The 22,619-nt window shown below is 36.3% G+C and overlaps 1 protein-coding gene across 12 annotated transcripts in view; it reads right to left on the bottom strand.

Annotated features, from left to right (window-relative positions):
- The window catches only part of ERC1 (ELKS/RAB6-interacting/CAST family member 1), a 274,077-nt gene that overhangs the window by 148,705 nt on the left and 102,753 nt on the right, over positions 1–22,619 (bottom strand). For 9 of the 12 annotated variants that reach the window (XM_015865493.2, XM_015865513.2, XM_015865532.2 and 6 more), the window contains 2 exons: positions 11,508–11,701; positions 1,128–1,139 (listed from right to left, as the gene is read on the bottom strand). In XM_015865493.2, coding sequence (XP_015720979.1) covers positions 1,128–1,139; positions 11,508–11,701 — 206 coding nt within the window. The remainder of the gene's footprint in view (positions 1–1,127; positions 1,140–11,507; positions 11,702–22,619) is intronic. The other 3 variants (XM_015865524.2, XM_015865503.2, XM_015865609.1) reach the window with 1 other exon arrangement.

A 22,619-nucleotide genomic window follows, 5' to 3' on the forward strand; every position in this document is an offset into this window, starting at 1 on the left:
TTCAGATGAGAATGCTCACAGGGCAAAAAAGCTTCCTGGCAGTCCTATTCCTGGGGAACTGCAAGAAGACGGTCATTCAAGGACAGTCCTCCTTTCATCAGCAGTTACAAGTATGCAAGAACAACACACTGAATACAGAAGGTATTGATGGACAGCACGATTAACTTCCAATCTTTTTCCAGTCTGTGGGAGGAAGGAAAACATACAGCCAAGGCCACAGGCATAATGTCTGTGCCAAGCCAAGGTCAGAACACCAACACAATTTAAAGGCGTCAGCAGCATCACGCCATCGTGGGATTCCATTGACCACCACATTTTTCACAGTGTTGATCAGGAACAGAAAAGCCGGATGTTGGTCAATAACTCAGAACTTTAGTCATTAAAACGGAAGCATTCTGGGTAAAGGCACTGCCTGAAACAATTATAATCATCCCTCAAGAGTCACGGATGCTTGCTACCAAACTGACTTTATCAGCAAAGACAAGAGTTCAAAATGGTTTCCAAGTGTTTTTAGGTAACTGAGGGCTGTTAGATCATGCACTTTGACTTGTTAGATTACATAGGTGATAGAAGTCCATTCCTAGCTATTTCACTACCAAAATTCTGAGTCTACCTTCCGCGACTGCTTTGAAAAGACAAAGTAAAAAATTATGCCATAGCTATAAGATTCCAAAACATATCATCTCTTGTTAGCTTCTACAACATCAACACAAGGTTTCAGACACAGACACAATGAAAAAGCCCAGCAATTAAGAAAGTAGGGTGACTAGTATTTTAAGGCAACCAGTTTTGCACTTGACAACATATATGAGAGAATAAGGCTGAAGTTCAAGTATTTCTTCTTGAAACCTCAGACAAAGATATTTAAATCATCTTGCTTTTTTCCCCCCATTCTTCACAGTGCACAACAACATTGATTTACAGTGGGCTTGATACAAATTCTTCCTTTAAGTACAGTTTTCTTCTAAACACATTTCCTTCCAACCCATCCTCCTACACAGCATTGACCAAATCTCTGATCCTTTATTTTGTGATCATGCAATTTGATGTGCAATCATCTGTGGGACCTCAACATTAGCTTAATAGACACCACCACGATAAACACCCTTATTAAAATGAATACTGACCTTGATGTGAGACTGAAGGAAGCAGCAAATCCAGGAAAGAGATGCGAAAGAAAAAGAGTTAGAGTTTGTGAAAACAGTGTCCAGAAATCAAGCAGTTCAAGAATACAGGACCAAACAAGCAGATCTATATCAGGTAATGACACACAGAACACACAATCTTTCACAAACACAGAGAGGAGCATGTCTTATAGACACCTAATTAAAAAAAAAAAAAAAAAGAGGAAAAAAAGATATAAGGACACTTAGATTACACCATTTTACTCAGAGGCAACTTTCTGTAGAGAAAATAGTCTCTAGACAGAGAAGTTCTTGGAAAAGGAGAATAAACCAACTAAAGAAAACTCTGTGTGTCCACCACATCACTAGCAAGTTTCTTAATCCAGCATTCTAGCTACCTTCTCAAAAACGTGCAGGCTGACTATCTAAGGTGAGCGCTATGCTGTTCCCTAATGCCATCTGCTTATAGGGGATTATTTTCTCCCAACGAACAAAACACATTTTTTCATTTTTACTGCTGATGACCTAAATGTGTCAAAAAGGAACAGAAATCACAACAATAAAAATCTTCAAGTCCTGAAGACTCGTCAATGCTACAAATTCATCTTTCTTAATTTTGACATTTGAGTCGCCTTTCCAAAACCAAAAACATAAAAACCCCACATCTGTCTCTTATTCCTACAATGCTCAGTTTTAACTCTCTCACATATGGTGCAATCTAAAAACAATAATGACCAAACAGGCATATCTTTGACAGTTCTCTCCAACATTGTTCAATAGCAGGACGGACCAAAGCAAAATGCTGGAGTTCCCTGTACAGCATGAAATCCCATAGGTTCATTATTGCATCTTTTCATATATTTTCAATATCATTTGATAGCATCTGCTGTCAATTTCACTGATAACAGCAACGTAACTCAACAAAGAGCCATACAGATCTTTTCCATTTTTTATGGATTTTTTTTTTCTTTTCCAAATTTATTCTTTTTTGGTAAAAATAAGATAGGAAAAGTACATGTCCTGTTGCCTAAAATTTCAATTTAGCTCCTACAACGCATGTTGTACTACATCCATGGCAAGATTATGTCCTATAAAGGCCTAAAGATAGGTTATTATCTAGAAAAAATACCTCAATAATGCAGTCTAACTGCTATCTACCTTACTACTCTTGTTATTAAGGAACCACATAAAGGAGATTTAAAGCCCATACCTCTGGCATAAATTTAACAACAGTAATGCAGCGCATTGAAATTGTACAGGCAGCAGTTTCAAAGCAAGGTAGAGCTGAAAAGCGTATTGTTAGTCTATAACAAATAAGTTGTTGTAAAGATACATTTCTTTGGCTTTTAAATTCATATTCTCAAATCAGGTTCTCCCAGGGTCATTGGTTGAAAAGGCTGCGCTATTGGGAGATTTCAGGAAAGATGAGACTTGCAAACTGCCAAAAGCCACATACTTAATGTTTGATCTTGAAGTAAGCCATCATGTTCCAAAAGCCTCAGTCAATTCATATAGAACACGGTATAACTGTAACAATTCTGACGGAAATCCAAGATTACGCTCTTTAAGCTGAGCTGCAGAATTATGGCTGCTCAAGTAAACTCAACAAAAGGGAACAAAAATGAGAAAAAAATGGCTTGGCTACACATGGGTCTAAAGAGGGAAGGAAAAAAGGTTTCATTGTCTCTTTCTATAGCTGTTATTGAATCCAGATTATGAAAGTTTAAGAACCCTCATATTGTGTTTCAGGGATCCTTTTTATATTGTGATGATATTACCATATTGTTTCTACAAAATATCAGTGGAAAAAAGGTACAGGATAAAATTCAGGATAGCTCTTCAGTATTTCAATGAACCATACTGTTCCTTCAGCTGGCATTAAATGGTAAAGTCTTGTTGGCATAAGATGAAGACAAAACAGCATGCAACTTTCCCTATTGTAAAAATATATTATTTAGCCAGCTGCCCAGGATTTGATGGAGAATAATTATTGCTACCTCTTCATTTTGCTGTGGAATAAATTATTTCTGAGGAAAAAAATGCACTTTGTACAACCACTAGTCCCTTTTTCATGCTCTTTTATAAAGGCCCAAAACATGAAATTTGGGATTTTAGGAGAATTGCAATATGTGTTGAAACAGAAATGAGGAATATGACAGTTGCATTTGAAAGCATATTACAACTAGAAAAAATCTGGACGTGCACTGGCACTCAAAATAACTCAGACAGCTGCATATACCAGCAATCTATTGAGAAAGTGAAGGGTGATCTGCTGCAGACCAGATGCAGCATCCCCCAAGCAGGGGCCAAATCAGTGAAATTGATCAGCATAGCAGGTGCCTGCCCCATGGAAGCAGCCCAAGCAAGCAGGACCAGAGGCAGAGTAGGCCACGTTCATGACACAGCAAAGTAACACTTTCAGTTGGCACTATTTCTCTCTGAGCAGGAGCACACACTCGCAGCATTCCTCACAAGATCCAGCAGCAGCTCTTCTGCCCAGCCCCATTAACTGCATACTCTGATGCAACCACCACACAGGAAGACAACAGAACTGTAACATCTAACGGTAGTCACAGGGAAATCCATTTTCCTTTAAGATGCTACCTGATTAATTCTATATATAGCCAATTTAAATCTTATCTCCAGGTGCAGACCAACAGGTGGTGAGGCGTGAATACTTCAGTATTTTAATTAATATATATATTTGAAAACCTGTTGATTATTCTAGGTATATTTTTTCCTCATGCTTGTATATTATAGAGAGAACTGCTATGTTAAACTCAGAAACACTTAGGAAGACATTTATGTAATGATTTCTAGACAATCTTTGAATTCCATTTGCTTGGCAGTGAGCGATTACTATTTTGTATTCCCTTCAAAATAGTCTGACAGCAAAGAATATACACCTGACTTTCCTTGTGTCATTTTGGAAATAGAAAAGCCATTTACGTTTCACCACTTCTGAAAGCTTTCCTTTGTAAAGAAGAATGATGACTGGTCTTATCAATTCTTTTCAGCAGATACTTGGATGAATGGGGATGAGACAGAGAGAAGGTTTGTGTCTGGGTTCGAGAGCACAACAGTGATCTAACAGGACACTAATATTATCTCATTGACATAGTGGTGATGTCCTTTTTGTTCTTACTGTACTCCAAGACAACGTTAGGACCTAACACTTTTATTGTAACAAAAAAGATTTCTTGCTGTTTTTCCCTCTTGACATAATAGCATTGTGAGTATAGGTACACCCGCTATGATGTTTAAAGATCTTGACTGAAACAATGCAAGGCATTGTTTAAAGAGGTAGAGCCAAGTCAGGTAAGAAATTAAACCCTGATATGCAAATAAGGATCATTATTTACATAAGTCTTCTTTCCTTTGATTTTGTATTTATTTTACTTATATCACAGTTCTTACATTCCACTGATCTAGCAGTTGCGACAGATATTTGCTAAGTTGTGAGATATTTGCTAAGTAAAACCCATCATTGGTTCAATGGTCTTTCCAACCTTATGATCAACCTTCTATGATCTAGTACAGTGTGTTCCTTGATGGATTCATGATAAGATCCTTAGCATTGGGAGAGAAGACAAACCAGTGCTTTCAGTCCACTGCTGAATGTAACAGAGGATATGGTCTGTAATAAGTTCTACGGAAACAAATCACTGCTGGAAAGTGTCATTCCTGGCTGCTTGACCGTGGCAGTAACACTGGGTCAAGTACTTAGGAGGCTAAGTGATGGGGTACTTCAGCAATGTCATTCAGCCACAGCCTGCACCAGCCCTGACCATCACATGCCAAAAGCTAAACTATTTGGGGTTCTGTGATCATGCTTAATAAAACAGCTGTTTCTGCCATAACACAAGGTTTCAGTTTCTCCTAAAACTGAAGGTAAAATAAAGGACAACTAAATACAGAACAAATGGAGAACAGAATATCCGCTACATGAAAAATGTGAGGATGGCTTGAGGAGTCCCCATAAAATCATTTTGATGGTCTTTTTATCTGACTCTCTCTACAGATGGATTTGCAGTTACTGGCAGTGTGTCACTTGCCTTTTCTTAGAAGTAGGTTTCAAAAGTGATTAGGGAGTTTCAGCATTGATCTCAAGCACCATAACAAAGGTTGACTTTCAGAAAGCAGACAATTGCCTTCTGAAAAACAGAATACTTTCAAATGTTTGAAGTTAAGTATCTATGAGTAAAAGTGCCTATGACTTATATTCTTATATATTTAGAGCATTAGGATGACATAAAAGGAATTACTTTTTTTTTTTTCCCCAGTGAAACTCCACATGAGACTTCAGACCTAACGTTTATTTTGTATGAAGACAAAACAAGACTAAAAAGAAAGAAATGACTTCTTCATTTCAAAGCATGGAAATGATATGAATCTGTACATTCACAAAATTTGAGTGAGACTATTTATTGGCTTAACCACTTCTTTCCTTTATAAGACCTTGTTCTCAGTTGCTTGCCAAATATTAACAGACACTGCTGAAATTTGCAATGACAGGTGTCAGTCTCATCCTGTTTTTTGGAGGGACATTTTTAGCTATGTATTTCACACAAAAAAAGCAACATTCCAGGGGAAAAAATGTGTTTGTGTCATTAAAGACTGTATCACTTTAGTCTGATACACACCAAAGAGGTGAAGTAACATTCTATGTCGATCTTCAAATTGAAATGTCCTACATTTTAAGTGATTTAACTTGGAATCTTAAAATCCACTTAATCCAGTGTTTTTTGGAAGAGAAACAGCTAAAAATATCTTTATTTTGAAGGAGGTGGAGTAAGAGTGAAAAAATTGAGGAAAAAAAAAAAATCAAGCTGCATATGCATGCATCTAGAAATATAAACAACAGCAAATTCTGTCTTAAATTCGTAGTATGCAATTACAATATAAAAATGCTCAATTTACTTTTACAATTTAAGGTACCAAATGGATCAGAATATTTTAAGGTGATATTTAATTATTACAGTTTTCTTAGCCTGAATCAGAGTTCATGTTATTTTTGAAGGACTTGCACTGAGTTTTCCCATACTATAATATGAAATTATAGCTAAATAATCTCTCAAGTTTAATGTTAACTGTGATGATTATGACTTCCTAAATACCTTTTTGTTCTTCAGTTTGACAACATCTTTTTCATGATGTGGTTCTTACTTACTAATTTTCCTTTAAAATTCTTTAAAACTGCATACAACAAGCTTGAAAAGCAAGGAGAATTACTACAAGATATGAGCATTGATTTGAAAATATGCATCCCAACTTCAAACTGTTGACTTGGGATGAGCTTAGGGCACAACTTGATAGTATAGTTTCCTTGATACAAGTCTAGAAAATCACAAAGTTGATGTAACATGCAGCTAACTTCTTCCCTCTCTACCTTCCACAGACTCCCACGCTTTGCTGTCATATAGATAAAGATACTTCCTTCTACTGTTCACATTTTTCATCATATCTTCTGGATCACCCTAAATTTTTAAACATTTTATTCTCTTTTGAGTAAAAATAAACAAGATGAGGAGTAACTTTGGAAGCAACACATCAAAAGTTTGAAGGTTTCCCCTTGAATAGGGCATCCTTTAATTCTTTCTAGAAAAACTCGCCAAAATCTGCCCCTTAAAAGTCATAATCTCCAGCTGTCATTAATGGGACTGCTGAAATACCAGAGCTAGGCACTTTAGTCTTCAGTCAAATAATTTCCTTCAGGAAAAGAATGGTGGAGCCCTATGTGCATACACGGAGTACTTATCCAAGACAACAAGCATGCCAAATTAAAAACAATCTGAAGTCTGTAACTGACATAAGGACTTTCATATATACTCCCTCAATGCTTATTTCCAAAACAACACAAACACACGTTTACTGTTATCTCTCAAGTACATTCATCCACTTCTTAGTTGTAGAACTGTATACACACGCAAATACACGTGTGTAAATTACACATCTGAAAGCTGTGATGCTCGTATACCAAGGGATTAGAGCAATTTTTTTTATTTCTCTCTCTTTTTTTTTCTCCCCTCTCTTCAGTATAGCAGTTGCAACAAAACCCAAGAATGAGGCAACACTGACCTCTATCAATGACATGTTTTAGAGCATTTGAGTTTCAGTTAGTTCTGGCAGAACTGATAGCAGAGCTTCGAACCATAGATAAAACAGCAGACTGAAAAGCACCAGCTTCTGCAGAGTTTAAATCAGGGAGAAGAGCAGCAGCCCTGCTTCGGTCTGTGGTCATAACCACCGTGGCAGGACCTGAACACAGAGACTGTTCGAACTTGTACTTGACATAACTAGTTCCTGTTTAATCTAAGTAAAAAAAGCGTAATTGCAGCAGCCCCAAACAGCAGCAGCAGCGGCAGCCAGCAGTGACATTCCACCCTGTACAAACAGTAGCCTTACAGAGCACTCACTTTCCCAGGAAGTCCCACACAAACCCCCCTACGTGTTGCGGTGCAGGGACCGACACCTGGTAGGGATGGTGCAATTTGCGGGAGGCGTGCTTTCTGAGAAAAGGCATAGTCAAAAGAAAAACCCCGCACATACAAAACAAAACAACTCATGGAACCACGACGTGACGGTGTGAATGGAAAGAAAAAGTGTGGAAGGGGAAAAAAAAAAGGACACAAAATGAAAAGTTACAGAGAAACGGGGGACTATGGAATGGCAATAAAAAAGCAAACAGTTAATTAGAAAGAAAGCGAATAACCAGACAAGTTACAAAACCTTTACACCACCACAACTGGGACAAAACCAAAACTTTTAGGACTGTTCACCCACGGAAGAAAAGCGAATTTATGGCCCACCTCCCCATAAAAAAAAAGCCAAATCCTGACCACAGAGAATATAAATGAATGAACTCGTGCTCTAAATATGATGTTGACTCAAGAATATTTTTCAAACTTTCGCACAGCATGCACCAAATTTAATACATTATTTTTGGAAATCTTTCCTCCCACTCACAGCTGAAAAACAATGTCTCCCACCCACTAAACAGTAAAAGAGGAAGGCATCTCTCTCTCTCTCACTCTTTTTAATCCAATCTAAAGGCAAATTGAAAAGGTTTACAACTGGTTTTCTGCTTTCCTTCTCATCTTCCTTTACTCCTATCTTTCCTCCTTCTGTTTCAGTGTATATACCTCCTAATAGGTAACTCACTACTTGTCTTCCATGGACAAAACCATGCTACTATTTCTCTTAATGTCCTATTCTAGTTGTCACACATAAATAGCACAAAGAGAAACACTCTCATTTGAAAAATCCCATTTTTGTTAGTATAGTTTTGCTCTGAATGTGACTAATTTCTTCTTATTTTGCTTTACATGATAAAGTAACAGTGCCTAACACATATAGCTACATTAATTTTAGCTTCCTGACAGATGCTTCCAGAAGCATTTGGGTTTGAGATCTTTTTCACATGGAAGAGTTTGAACAGCTGTAGAAGTATTAGAAGTTAAGATGATTTCTAGCTTAGTATGTATAAACCACACATTAGGAAGAGTTCTTACAAGACAATGTTATCCGTATTTTCAAGAAACCAAGACTACAGCTATAGAACAGGCCTGGATGGATCCGGTTGGCATGAAAGAATGCTTTATAAACAAGTAAGATAAATAAAACTAGGACCAACCTATTGATTTAACAGGCATATTGAAACTTCTGCTTTGAGTGAAAACCGAGAAGGTAAAAGGAAGCTTTCTGAAAAAAGTGGTGTGTGGGAGCAGCTGAAGAGAACTGTGGCAGAGTAGAAATTTCAGTAATTATTCAGAAAATGAGAAATCATTCCAGAGTATCTGAAATCTTGAATCATTTGTCTGGCGTTAAGATCATACTGCAGTTCTACCTGACAAATAATATCAGGTATTGTTATTTTGCCATGCTATGCACTTCACACCTCTAGATGTAAGGACGTTTTCCATTCCCTCTTCTAGTGGTTAAAGAACATGAGTATTATCAGATTTTTTTATTTTTTTTTATCTACTTGACTGCAATAAATCACACAATAACAAAAGTAGTCTCCTCTTTGAGACAGATGAAAGACCTATCTGAATTACTAGAAGCAAAATTAATATTCTATTCTATCTCAGTACAGGCAGAAAAGAAAATGAGCTAAAAAAGAGAGACACTCGTGCTACTTTTTTAAATAAGAGCAAAGATCATTTGGTTAGAAGGAATGGGCAGAACTGCATAGTAAAAGTATTCCATCAAGTTGTTAGGAATTGATTTCCAGTTTATGCTGTCATTGATGTATGTAAAATTTGGCCTGTAACTGATAAACTGCAAGAAATTACCACTCTAATACGGAAAACTCAATGATTGCTTTGCTGATCTTTCAACTTCATCTTTTCAAAGAAAAAGCTCCTAACTTTTTGAAGATTGGGTGCCAGTGATTTTTATCTGTAAATGAGAAAAAGGTCCATCTTTGTTTCTCTTCATTTTTTTTATCATCGTAGACTACAGGAAACACTATCGGTTTTTACTATAGGCCATTTATATTTGTTTATTCAGAGTTAAACACTGCAAGCCCCAATCTCAACTGGAACTTCTGAATGCTAATGTAACTTTAAAAATTTACACACTTTAAAAATGTGAACAAGAAAATTCCTGCCATTCCATTCTCATGAATGATTAATATTAACTTGCTTTTCCTAGACAGTGATCTCTTCATAAGGGCACAAAGGATGCACTTATTTTATTAGAAGCTTGCTGATTTTGACCTCTTAGTTGCTTTGTCCTAATATGATGATGAGGTGAACTCCACATTTGAGCTGAGTATCTGTAAAGGCTTGCAAAATCCTGAAGAAAAATAATACTTAGAGACACTATTTAGCTTTCCTCAAGTCTATATTCAATGCATCTTCTCTATCAATCTGTTGTCCAAATGATCTGCTGAGTACATGATGTATGGTATGTGACTAAAGTTGCATTGCTCGGAAGAAAGGTAAGATTGAAAGAGAGGCCAGTATATTCATATTCGGTTGGCTTATACCACAGGTGTAGAGAAGTCTGTTTAAACAAACTAACATCTGAAAACTAAAAGGATGCTGCTTACAGCCTCTTGAAGAGATCTAGCTAACAAGTTGAAATGCTTTGTCAATTTCAAGAAAACAATAATTCATTCTACCAAAAAGTACGAATGAGTAAAGCCATTAAGTACAATAGTTTCATCACAGCTCAAGCTATTTCTATGAAGTTAGTCATCAAATTCAGAGAATCTTTTTTTCTGAAGGATTTATCATTGAGATTTTCTTGCAGACGATTCAGGAAGAAAAATGAAGAAGTGGAGCAGATGCTGCTGAAAATAAATATGTGTCTGGACCTCTTTGATTATTCTTTCTCTGAACACAGTGAAAACAATATCAGATGTCTAAAGGCGGACTTTCTGTAACCACAACTTAGAAAATAACTTTCAAAATAATTCAGAGGAGTTTGCAGTTCAACTATCATTAAGTCAATGAATGATCACCACTGCCATAATAAAGAACCTTAAATATCCTCAACTCAGTTCCCCTCATCTCTGACACTAAATGCAGAGTAGTCAAGCAGCAGCAGAATAGAAAAATGAGAAAGCCTATAAGAGCACAAGGCAAATGGGAATTATTAAATTATTCTCTTTTACTTTTCTAAATGATTCCTTATCACGAACACTAAACAAACAAAAAATACAGATACTTGTGCTTAGAAACTCCTTCTTTGACCACAGTGAAGTGGCAGGTAACAGAATCTATTTCAGGTCTTTCCCAAGATTGGTAATTTTAGATTGTGATACAAATGTGGGATTGTTAGAGACAGCCATTCTTGTCTTGTCTAGGACACTGAAGTCTAGAAAAATAGCCAAACACCCTGGATCCAACAAAAATATGGAAAACAGAATCACAATTGATTTGGAGAAAAGCAAACCTATTCCTTCAGCTTCCCATTAGACAAAGTTTACCTATGTCTATACCACTACAAAGAATTTCAGTGCTATTTATCAGAAGAACCTCAGTAACATGTATGAAAAGCTCTTAAAAGTCATTTTTTGATGTTTGATGTTTTTGGGATAAACCATACCTGAGATATTTACTAGACAAAAACAACAAACTGTTGTCCGAACACATTACAGTGTTGGCAATTTGTCCTACCACCTCCATCCCCTTACAGCTCTAACCTTCAAGTTCTACCTATGTGAGCTCTGATTTTCAGCTGGTAGAGAAAGCAGACAGTAAGACACTTTCTTGCTTACATTCTACTAAAACTAAGTTCTGAAGCAGAAAAACACCAAACAAACTTTCCCAAAATAGACATTTTGAGGTTCCTAAGATGAAAAAAAAATGTAATATGTCATCTCTAACTTTAGGAAGAACTTTTGTAACTTCAGTAACTTTATATCATCCTTACCTCTCCAGTTCCGCAATTTTCTTATCCTTATCATTCTTCTCATTTTCCATCTCTTTCAAGATTTCCAGAAGACGATCCACTTCAGCTTGAGCCTTACTTGACTCTTCCCGATACCTCGTTACCTCCCGCTCCAGCTGCTGCATGCGATCACTCAGCTCTGGGCTGGCCCTTGCCTCAAGAGTTGCCTCATGGGCCTGTAAGAAAAAGGGTCAGGAAAGATGCTTCACTCATACACAAGCACTTTACAGATACTATAATGACTGCAAAGCTATGTTTACAACAAAACAGCAAGACTTATTATTAAATAGAAATGAACGTACTGTGCGTACGATACTTTAATTATAGAAAAATACTTTCTTCTAGAAAGATAAAAAATTCATTAATGATTCAAAATGATACATAAATGATACAACAATCCATTCAATCTAAATAAAATTGAAGCCATTTTTAAAAAAACTGAAGCAGAACTGACAAGAGAAAAGAGGTAAAAATATGCAAAAATTGACATCCCTTTGAAAGGAAGGAAAAAGAAAAGTGAGAACGCTCATGAAAATTCCTACAAATCAGTTCTAAAACAGTGGTTTAGCTCTAGGTTTAGTTACCTGACTCCTGTAACCTGGACAATCTAGAAAACCAAATAATACATTAATAGCCCTGAATAATTAGATCAGTATATGCAGTGTCAGATGGATTCACTGGTACACAGACTGGGACTAATATGAATGTGGCTACAGACTGAAATTATTCTTGACTAGTTAATTAGGAAATATCTTTTGAAATCAGGCTACAGGGACAAGAAGCATCAGAAATCTGAGGATTAAATAACTCCAGCAAATATGTTTCCATTTCGTTTATTTTTAAATGGCTTGGTTTGTTGAAAAATATTCTGATTTATTAGTAAAATGAATTCAACGGTTCCCACACATAGAAAGGCAAAGAAAAGGCAGTATTTATGCTGAAGTTTAAATGAGCAGAACGGGGACTACATTTTCAGGGTCCAAAGGGTAGTTATTAGCTTGCCTCAGGAGAAATGGGCAAACTTTCCCTTCAGAAGACATTTCCCCCTTTTCCCTCTGTCCATAGAAGTCAAATTGCTATTTGTTATCAATTAATGCTATTTCATGACCACTCAAATTTGGTGCAGTGAATAGCAGGTCTGGTGGATCTATTCTGCCAAGCAAGTTTCTGCCTGTAGACTCAAGGTCTTTCTCTTCTTCGAAATAAACCTACATGAGAACATAACACTCTTTCCCTTCTTTCACCCTTTGTGCATCTGTGCTTTCTTATGTGCTGCCAACACTTTGTTCCTAAGCACAGTAAGACTGACAGTATAGAACTCTGTTACTTTTAAAGGTAATTGGACAGAATTACAGCAGCATAGACCTCTGGGTTAGAAACTGATGCTTCCAAAGAATCATCTAAAGGCAAAGACATTTGGAGAAAACAATTCAGATATTTGGCAAAATAAGACTGGAGGAAAATACCCCAACGTTTTTATCTTGGATTCTCCTGTGTTTTATTAACTCTGTTAAAGGCAAGGCCCCATTCTAGTGAACCTCTACAGGATCTCAGAGCAGAGCGTTCTAGGACTGAAGGATGCCTAGATGCCTTCCTTTAACTGGGACTATGAGACTGATACAGATCTGGGTTGATCAAATACTGGAATACATCATGTTCCAGAGCCTCAGCACTGCAGCAGCCTGCCTTAGGGTCTATGCTACACAGTTTTAGAAGTTTTATTTGAAGCAAAGACCTTGATAAACAGGACAGTATTTTATCCTGAAACAAGATGCTGCACACCCTCCAGGTCTCCTGAGCAGGTCTCTCTGCAGGAGCATCCAACAACCACAGTTCCCAGAAGAGCAAAGCCCTTTCTGGAGGTTATGTGTATAAGCTCCCCACTTCTGAGAGACTTTCATGTCAAAACTCCCCCAGAACCTCTGCTGCTGAACTGTAAGTTTGAAAATCCTGCTTCAGAGCTACACACCCTGCTCCAGCTCCAGGCACACCCCTAGTGAGCTGGAAAACTTCATGAAACCTTTTGGTGTTAAGGTCAGCTATGGTTCCTCATGCCAAATAAACACTTTGAACTAGAGAGCCTAATTCAAGGGTTTAAAAGGAAAGCATAAGTCTAAATAACATGTTGCCAACACAGTGTAGATGTTGGGAGGAACTTCTAGCAATGTGACAGACAAGTGCATCAGTTTCACTGAGCAGTCACAGGCATCAGGGAATGTATTTTGCTTTTGGAAGAGCAACACTGGTTGTTCCTAAAATGCCTTATCAGAATTTCCAGCTTGTAAGAAATCAGAAATATTTTATTCTATTTCCTTTTCAGCTATATCTAAATTTCAAACATAACCTCCATCCTTCCCTCCAACTTGTTGTTTTGCCGGAACTGGAAATACTATTTTTCAGGAGCATTTCTAAATCAATTGGAGGTATCTATTTTCTCCTAAGAGACACTAAGTATAGAGCCTGTTTTTTCACCAGACACAGCCTGAATTCTTTTGTACTAGATTTGGGTATGTTGCCAACATCTGAAATTGTTTGTTTTAACAAGTACTCCTCCAGGCCCTTCAATGTCATCCAAAATATATAATCAGATAGACAAGAAACTTCATCTCTAATACAAAAGCAAAGCTAGGCTGTTAGCCTGGATTAGTGAGTTCTCTAATTCCAAGTAAGTTACAAGACCTAATGTAATTCTACAGCCAGGACACTTCTGATTTATATTACTCTGTGCTAATAAAAGCATCTCCACAACAACCCAAGAGACACTACTGAGAAGAAGAAATCAATTTTATTTTTTAAGAAAATTAGCCAACAACTCAGTGAGCCTGGTTATTATAGAATGAAAGAGCTATTTACACAACATAAATTATTACTTAAGACATGTAACACGTGTTATTTGTATATAATGCACATAATTATGGATACTTTCACCTAACACAAAGAGAATGTTACATGATATGGTGTAAACTGGAGACCACTTCCTGAGTTATTGACTGAGGGACTTTGGTCTAGTTTGTGGGTTATGTACAAAATATGTGTTACATGATCATATCTAAAATCCTACTGGATTCATTTATTGTATGGGAGAGAAAACCAATGCATTTAGAGGTTTCCCACAAACTCACATCAAGATCTGGAACAGATGATACTGGCAGCCTTCCCAATGTAACATTGTGCAAAATAATTCAGCAGTATATTAAAAAAAAAAAAAAAATTGAAAAAAAAAACGTTGAACACAAATAACAAATTCTTATATTCATAGTATATATATGTATATATAAAAAACAAAACAACAAAGCAAAACAAAAAGAAAAACCTCCTCATAAAACATTCCCTGCTCACCACAGGTACAAAACTCCCAAAAGAAGCCATTTTGAAATCAGAATGGACATAAAAAAAAAAAAAAAAGGTATAAATGTATGATAGAAAAATTAAATAAAGTGAAAAAGTAACTTGCTTAGGGTGAAAGGAAAATTGCATTTCCACCTCTGGCAGGTGATATATGTAGCAGTTGGGATGTGTCTATACAGGACAGTGAGCTTACTGATTACAGGTGATTTCACATGCTCTGTTAAGCCTCTTAACTGTTACTAGTACTAATGATCTTGTCATTTCCTCCTCACCTCTACTTCAGTATGGAGTCAAATAGATGAATTCAAGCTACTTTCAAGAGTGTTTTCAACTTTCCCATTTATTCTACACTGAGAAACCCACGCTCACACTTCAGCCAGAAAGTGGCACCTTCTTAAACTATGTTTTGATTAACTCATCTGAGTAGTTTTCATCTCTCCAAATTCAGTGTAGTTCAGGACTGAGAATAGTTAAGTATAACACTGGATTTGCTCCTGAAGTTCCTAAGAGTGACTATAAACTAAGAGTGGGTTTAACAGCTTTCTGCTTTTCTGCTCCTGGCCATCATTTCCCATCTGGAATGTGGTAAGTGATGGGGTGAGCACTTCAGGTACCTACAGAATAAAAGAAAGAGCGATTGTTCCACAAATAAATGTACTATAGCTTCTATTGCTTCCACAGAAAATCAGCTGACAAAGCCAACTTCTACAACTCCAGCAAAGATGAACAACGTTGCACAGAAATAAGCACTATTTACAGATGGAGAGGAAGGCCAAACACATTGAAAAAGAATTTTGTAAGCTAGTATTTCTCATGCCAAAAATCTCTTAACAAAGAGGCAAGGTGATCTTACGCAGCCTAATGTATGTCAGAGGCAGAAAAGAAAACAACAGCTCAGATCTAATTTAAAAGTTCTAAAATGTAAATAAAAATTCCAAACATTATGACTAAGATTCTAAGCCAATATTCCTAAAAGGTTAACTAAATCGAACAGCAAATAATTCACAGCAAACACTTTCTACTTTTACCTATGAATTTTAGACAGTAAATTCAGTTTAACGTTTCACATTCAAATGTTGCCAAGAACCTTTGGACATAAAGTAGAAGTTCCCAAGAATACGAGATTGCTTTTTAATCCACACTACTACCTCTGAGTGTAACTCACATCTCCTAAAAACAGTAAATGCACGTACAAATTCAAAAACATATAATTACAATTTATTGCAAAAGACAAACACATACAACTACTTTATTTTTTCCTGGGAGGGAGGCAGCATTTCCAATGATAAAACATTTGTACTGTCTTCTATTATGTTTATATTAACTCCAACAAAATTATCTGTTTTGAAAACAAGATGACATACTCCTCCTTAAGCTCCAGTGCTATAAAAAATGTATCCAATGCTCTAAACTGTCAGGTATAGTGATAGTTTTTGAAGAGTTGTGCTAGAAATTAAAGGCTCTGTGTGTTCTCTGATATACTTTGTACCAGAAGAACTTGAGTGTGTCACAAGGAGCTGTTTGTTAGCTTTTTATTAACAAAATCTGTAAAAATCCCTTCCAGGAAATGTATGATCTTTGTTAATGGGACTGTAAATTTCTGACACTGAAAAAGCAAGTATTTGGTTGAAAACATTTAATGAATAAGGCTGAACGTCTAAATGAGAGGAACATCTCTCTGGAGAACTGATTACTCAAAATAATTAATGACTATGTGAAGTTCTCTCCTTCTGAAGACATATGAATTGCTTTTGTATCTCTCTGAAAAGATCAGAAAGATAAAAGTTCCCATAGACGTTACTAAACATTAATAATTTGCTGTTTGGAAATTCCACCACCACAGAAAGCAAAGGCAGAAAGAAAATGCACAGATCATGGTTGTCTCTGCAAACACACTTCAGCACCCTTATGCATGCCTCTTCAGGCTGAAACACAAGGAAATTCCAGCTGAAACTTTCACCCCCTAGCTTCCAATTACATGAGATGATGTTAACATTATGATGAACCATGAATAAGTCTTGAACTTTAAAGATCACCACACAGCCTCTGCAAATTCTCTTAAGGTAATGCAGCACTTGTGCCTTAGCCTCTTCATTGACTATATCATACAGGGGAATTAAACACATTCTCTGCTCCTGTATTTTACATTTTCTGACTTTAGAGTAATAGGTACACACAAAATTTTTGTGTTTTATTAAAGATTTCACAGAGAATATGCTCTTCCGGGCACAAATTTTCCTTCATATTTACACCAAGCACAATCCTTGGGTAGCAACTTTCCCCTGCCTTTTGTTAACATTATTTAGCCAGGTTCAAATTCCACTCTACTTGCAGGCAGATTCAACTATCAACCAGATGTCTTTATCCTCCACCTTCTCCCACTTTTTTCAGGTTTGGGAACTTTTTTATTCAGTGAGTTGGTTCAGTCCACCAACACCTGCTGCCCTGTGTCTTGGAACCAATAAAGCATTTGGTGAAGAGGTTGCTGCCTGTTCAAAAGACCAGACCTTGAAGGTACAGGGTAAGTAAGTTCTACTTCCCTCTCCAGACTGGGGTATGATCAGTGCATGAGGAACATTTGGGAAGATACATCTCTAAGTTCATATTGCTACTGAGCATGTGCAAATAGGCGAGGAAATTAACTGTTAGCTGTAGGGAGAGGGGAGAATCACATCTTTCCATTAAAAAAAACTCTAGTCCAATAAAGAAAGATTTAAAAAAAAAAAAAACCAAAATCAATATATTTACATATTTTGTTCTTGCAAACACTGAATTGTTATGGCTGATGTATTTCTTTAACGATACAAAAATGAACAAAATTTCAGCAGATCAAACAACATAAAATTCAACTAAAAGATTTGCAAAACTAGAAAGCTTCTAAAAAACATTATAAAACTAATAACAGAACATATTGAAAATGGTGCATTAAGTGAATTGAGTAATAGATGGCACCAATCTATAGGAGAAGAGGCCGGCATACTACTTGAAAGAGGAGAAATGGATCAATTTACCACAAAACTCCTGCCATCTGCTTTACATACCTGAACACACAATTCTTTGGGGAAAAAATATTCTCTGCCATAAAATATTAAATAATGTAATCACTCAAATGCCCTACACACTAATCTTATGTCTTTAAAGAAAAGGTTATTACTCTTTTTCTAAACTTTGCGCACCAAATACCATACAGTACACATCTATGTCCTTTTTACATGCAAAAGAAAACAAACACAACAAACAATCAAAGTGCAGTGTAGTAGTTTTTATGCCCTGATTGACTCTTACTATTTTTGAGAACAATAACAAAATACTTTACCCTGTCACACAGACAACGCTTTTTCTAAATCTAGTCAGATAAAGAAATTTGTAGAAACCACTCTCATATAACAATTGTTAACACAGAATGTCACAAAAAAAAAAAAGAAAAAGAAAAAGAAAAATGAAAAGCACCAGGAATTTTCCAATGTTCAGACAATTATAGTCAGGACAGACAGCTACATTTACCCTGAACATTGTCAAACGTAGCACAGATATCAACTTTCTGAAAGTTTTGTAACACGATTTTTTAATGCATGCAGTCACAAAAGAAGGCTCTGATTAAACCCACCCTGGATTACATAATTTACAGTGCCAAGATATTAATATACAAACACTCCTTGAACGGAGTGCTCTTTGATGTCAAACAGCAGGTTGCTCAGAATGTTCCAAAATTAAACTGACACAGTACCTGTCAGCTTATTAACAGCTAGACAAGTTTTTGGGCAATCTTGTATTTCTTCTAACTTTATTATTATTTCTAATGTGCTGCTCTACATGGTGTTACAGAATACTTTCACACAAAAAGCTTGATTTGCATGGAAATTCTACAGAATTCTTGGTCTAAAAAATGTGCTGACAATGGAAATGAAAGAAAAGCAGCCAAGGGAAACAAAAACACTGGCACAACATTAAGCTGTCCAAACGAAAGTGAAGTTACTAACACAGACAAAAAGTAAAAGCATCTAAGAAGGCTTTTTTGAACGTAACTAGCACTACGCAGATGCACCACTGCACTTTGTACACACTACACTAAAGTAATTCACCATACTCTGTGTTAGCTCTAACATAAAGTACAGATGAATACACATGCAACACACAAGAAAATTATATGAGGTTGGCAATGGCCTCTAATTTTGCCAGGGAACTTACTGGCTTGGATGGATGACTCAATAAAACTTCAGGGTGCTAAATGGGGAAAGAGGATAGGAAAAGATGGGGAGAATTGGGAATAGGAAACAGGAGTGTGAGAGAAAAAAGAAAAGGTGCAACAAAAAAAGAATTTTTAAAATAGCTACATCTTGTATTTAATAGGAAGACAATCTCAATATGCGAGTTAGCATGCATTACAGAGCAGCCTTTGAAACAAGAGAAATGTTGAAATTTACCACTGTACAGGTTTTAAACTTGAACTTAATTTCTTACCGTAACAGTTTCATTGAATCCTCAAATACTTATTGTAGCTCCATGTCTGGGTTTAGGTGACAGTTTTACAGCTGGCAGGACATTAATTTCTAGAGTTTCACTTGTGTCAATCACAAGACCACTAAATAGTCTGGGAAAATACTTCAGCAACTGACACTACTTGAACACCAAAACCAGCTGCTGGGTTTTTACTTTTGTTTTTAATAGAGAACCTGATTTCCCTGGTAGCCTTTTTCATCCTAGGTTGTAACACTGAAAACACATTTAACACCCTTAAGGAAAAAATATAAAAATTCATAACCACCTGTGAAAAAAAGTTTTATCATTTCTATCAGTAATCCTTCCAGTTGTAACAGGGAATCCTTATGAACATAAATAAAAGAACACAAGAGCCCATATAAGACTAACCAATCCAAATCTTTGAAAACATGCAAATTGGGTCAACACTTCATTCAGACATCTTTTCCTGTCTTCTAAAAGATATCATCCTTCTTAATTTGAAAGTAGAAGACCACGGCAGAAAAAAAACAAAAACAAACAAACAAAAAAAAACTTAAACAACTAAACAAAACCAACAGAAAACACTTGTACGTGAACCCAATGAATCTAGAGATATTTTCCAGGCAAGGAATCACTGTTAACATTTCTTTTATGTGAAGTCTCCAGAACTGTGCTAAAAGGAAGTTGGTAAACATACAGTTTGGAATTCTTTCTTTTCTCTAACCTCAATCTCCTTCAAACGAATAAAATATTTAGGGGGAGAAAAACTATTCACTGGAAATGAAAACAGACAATGACTTGCTCATCTTTGCTGGAACAGATTCTAATGCTAGTAGGTCTCTTCCAGATTAGAAAACCAAAATGAAACAAAACACGCTGCCTAAGAAAGATCAGACATAAAAGGCCAGGATAACTGGCCTTATATAACTAGATAGGAAAACCAAAATAACTAGAAGGAAACTTCTTCACTTGAAAAATACTACCGCCACACACATAAAAAACATCTTACAGAGAAATGCTTGGAGAGAACACCTGTGTGTGATTTCCCTCTAACAACTCTACCTCAGCATAAAAGGAGACTATTTAAGGCATGAAACCAGGCCATATATACTCAGCAGTGAGTTAGAGCTTTCTTTCAGCATTCCGTATCTCCTCGTGGTAGGTTGACAGCTGTGCACAGAAGCAGGGGCAGTAGAATAATTAGAACATTTAGCACACAGATTTCCATAAGCATAGTATTATTAAAAAACTAAACACCAATCCACCCATGCAACAAAGCAACGTGAAAAACACTGAAGCTCTATAAGCAACAAAAAAAAAGTCATTAGCAAGAAAAAGAGCGGTAACGAGAACTGGATGGACACAATCAGAAAACAAAGTCTGCCAACATGGAAATAAAACACCATGAGCAACTTTTCAGCACCCCTACACACTACTTGGTTAATGATGTTTCACTTCAGTGTAATGCCAAATGCCTTTTACAGGAGTGGAAGCTTGTACTGCTCACGATTTCTTCAAGACTCACTCTTTACAGATTAGCAAGAGTTTCTTTTCCAAGCATCCTTATTATTTAATTATCTAATGGTTTAACAGTGCTCCAGGGCCACTTCTTCTGAACTTCTAAGGATAAGATTTAACTGAAAGTAAATAAATTGTCCAATAGAAAAAAGAGGCAAAAGGAGCAAGATCGATGTATAAAGTTAGGCACATTTCTACTCAAACCACAAGGGAAAGAACCTAGAAGGAAAAGCTTCTTGCTATTTGCTGTTAGGAGCTACAAAAGGGAATACCTCATTCACATGTTGTGTATTAAAAGAACCCACTAAGATAATATAATTCAACTTAACGTAACAAAATTCTTCAGGTCATTTTAAACTCATTTTCAAACCAACTGCCATCACGTAGCCATTAGTTTTACAGCTAATTATGACAGTTATTTGCAATGGTTAACAATGCAGATGTGTAAAACTGGGTTTTTAAAAGCTTTAAATTGGAGCTGGATTACTCATCACATATTTGTTTCAAGGATGACAAATAACTAACCCATCTTGCAAATGCCAAACTGCCTGAACAGTTAGCTGCAATACATTTAAAGAGAGAAATGCTGTAAAAAATATTTTTCTACTTCTCTGCAAATGACAAAATAAAATAATATAAAATAAATTGGCAAATTAAAAACAGATGGGAAAAGGTTATTAAAGAAATACCTAAGCTTATTCATAACTGTAAAATATATTTAAGTTGTTGTTAACTATATTTTCTTCTGTAACAAAGAGAAATGGTGACTTGGTTCTAGAAAGCATGGTCAGTGGTAGAAGTGGGATGTTTTATACAACATGAGGAAAGCGAGTGATAGTTAATGACATGAAAGCACACAAGGTCCTATTGGCTGTAATTTCTTTCTAAAAAGCCAGACTGGCCTGATTTGCTATCACCAAAAAAATCTTTCATGCAAATCTGTGTTTTCCCTTGAATGAGAAAGACGCAGGAGCTCAACACGATGGAATATTTTTCATGAGGGATTTTGTCTCCGAAAGACTTCAGAAAGTATTTCAGGCTCTCTGCATAGGAAATAATTGCCTAATGTCCCAGCAAGCAACAATGCCTGAAGCAGAGGAGATGTCCAGAGTACTAATGGTAGAGCTTTGGAATGAACACAGGTAATGGTAGGTTATGAATTTTCTTAGCTTGTAGAACTGAAACCATTCTGAATGAATGAGATTAGGTATCTTTCTGTAGGATGTACAGATGAGAAGCTATTTGTGTTTACAATGAATAGGTACTTGTTATTTTTCTCAAAACCAAATAAAGAGTGCAATTGTTTGTACCATAGCTGCCCAGCCTAGTTAAGTGTCATTTTTATATTTTAAGCCTCTGGAAAAGGATCACAGGAGAGTATCTCATCCTCCCAATTATTTCCTGAAACAAAAGGAATAGATCATAAAAAGATATGTTTTCATGAACTGGCACAATGTCCTTAGGTAAAGTTTCTAGATACCAGTTATTAAACACAAACTCCTTCAAAATGAAATGAGCAGAGGTAGACCTAAAGAAATTACAACAAAGTCCTGTCACTGCAGTGTAAATTAAGCTCATACTCATCTTCTATCTAGCAGTGCTTCAACAGATTTTGGTCATGCCGGCTTACGCTACTGAGATGCTTAGTGTAATTACTAAAAAAAATAAAATACTATTCATTCTTAATGTTTCACTTTACTGAACAACAGAACTGTTTAATTTGTGCAGCCGAATTAAACAGGGAAACTATAGATGTAGTTACGCATA

This window comes from Coturnix japonica, chromosome 1, assembly GCF_001577835.2.
Source record: "Coturnix japonica isolate 7356 chromosome 1, Coturnix japonica 2.1, whole genome shotgun sequence".
Lineage (NCBI taxonomy): Eukaryota > Metazoa > Chordata > Aves > Galliformes > Phasianidae > Coturnix > Coturnix japonica.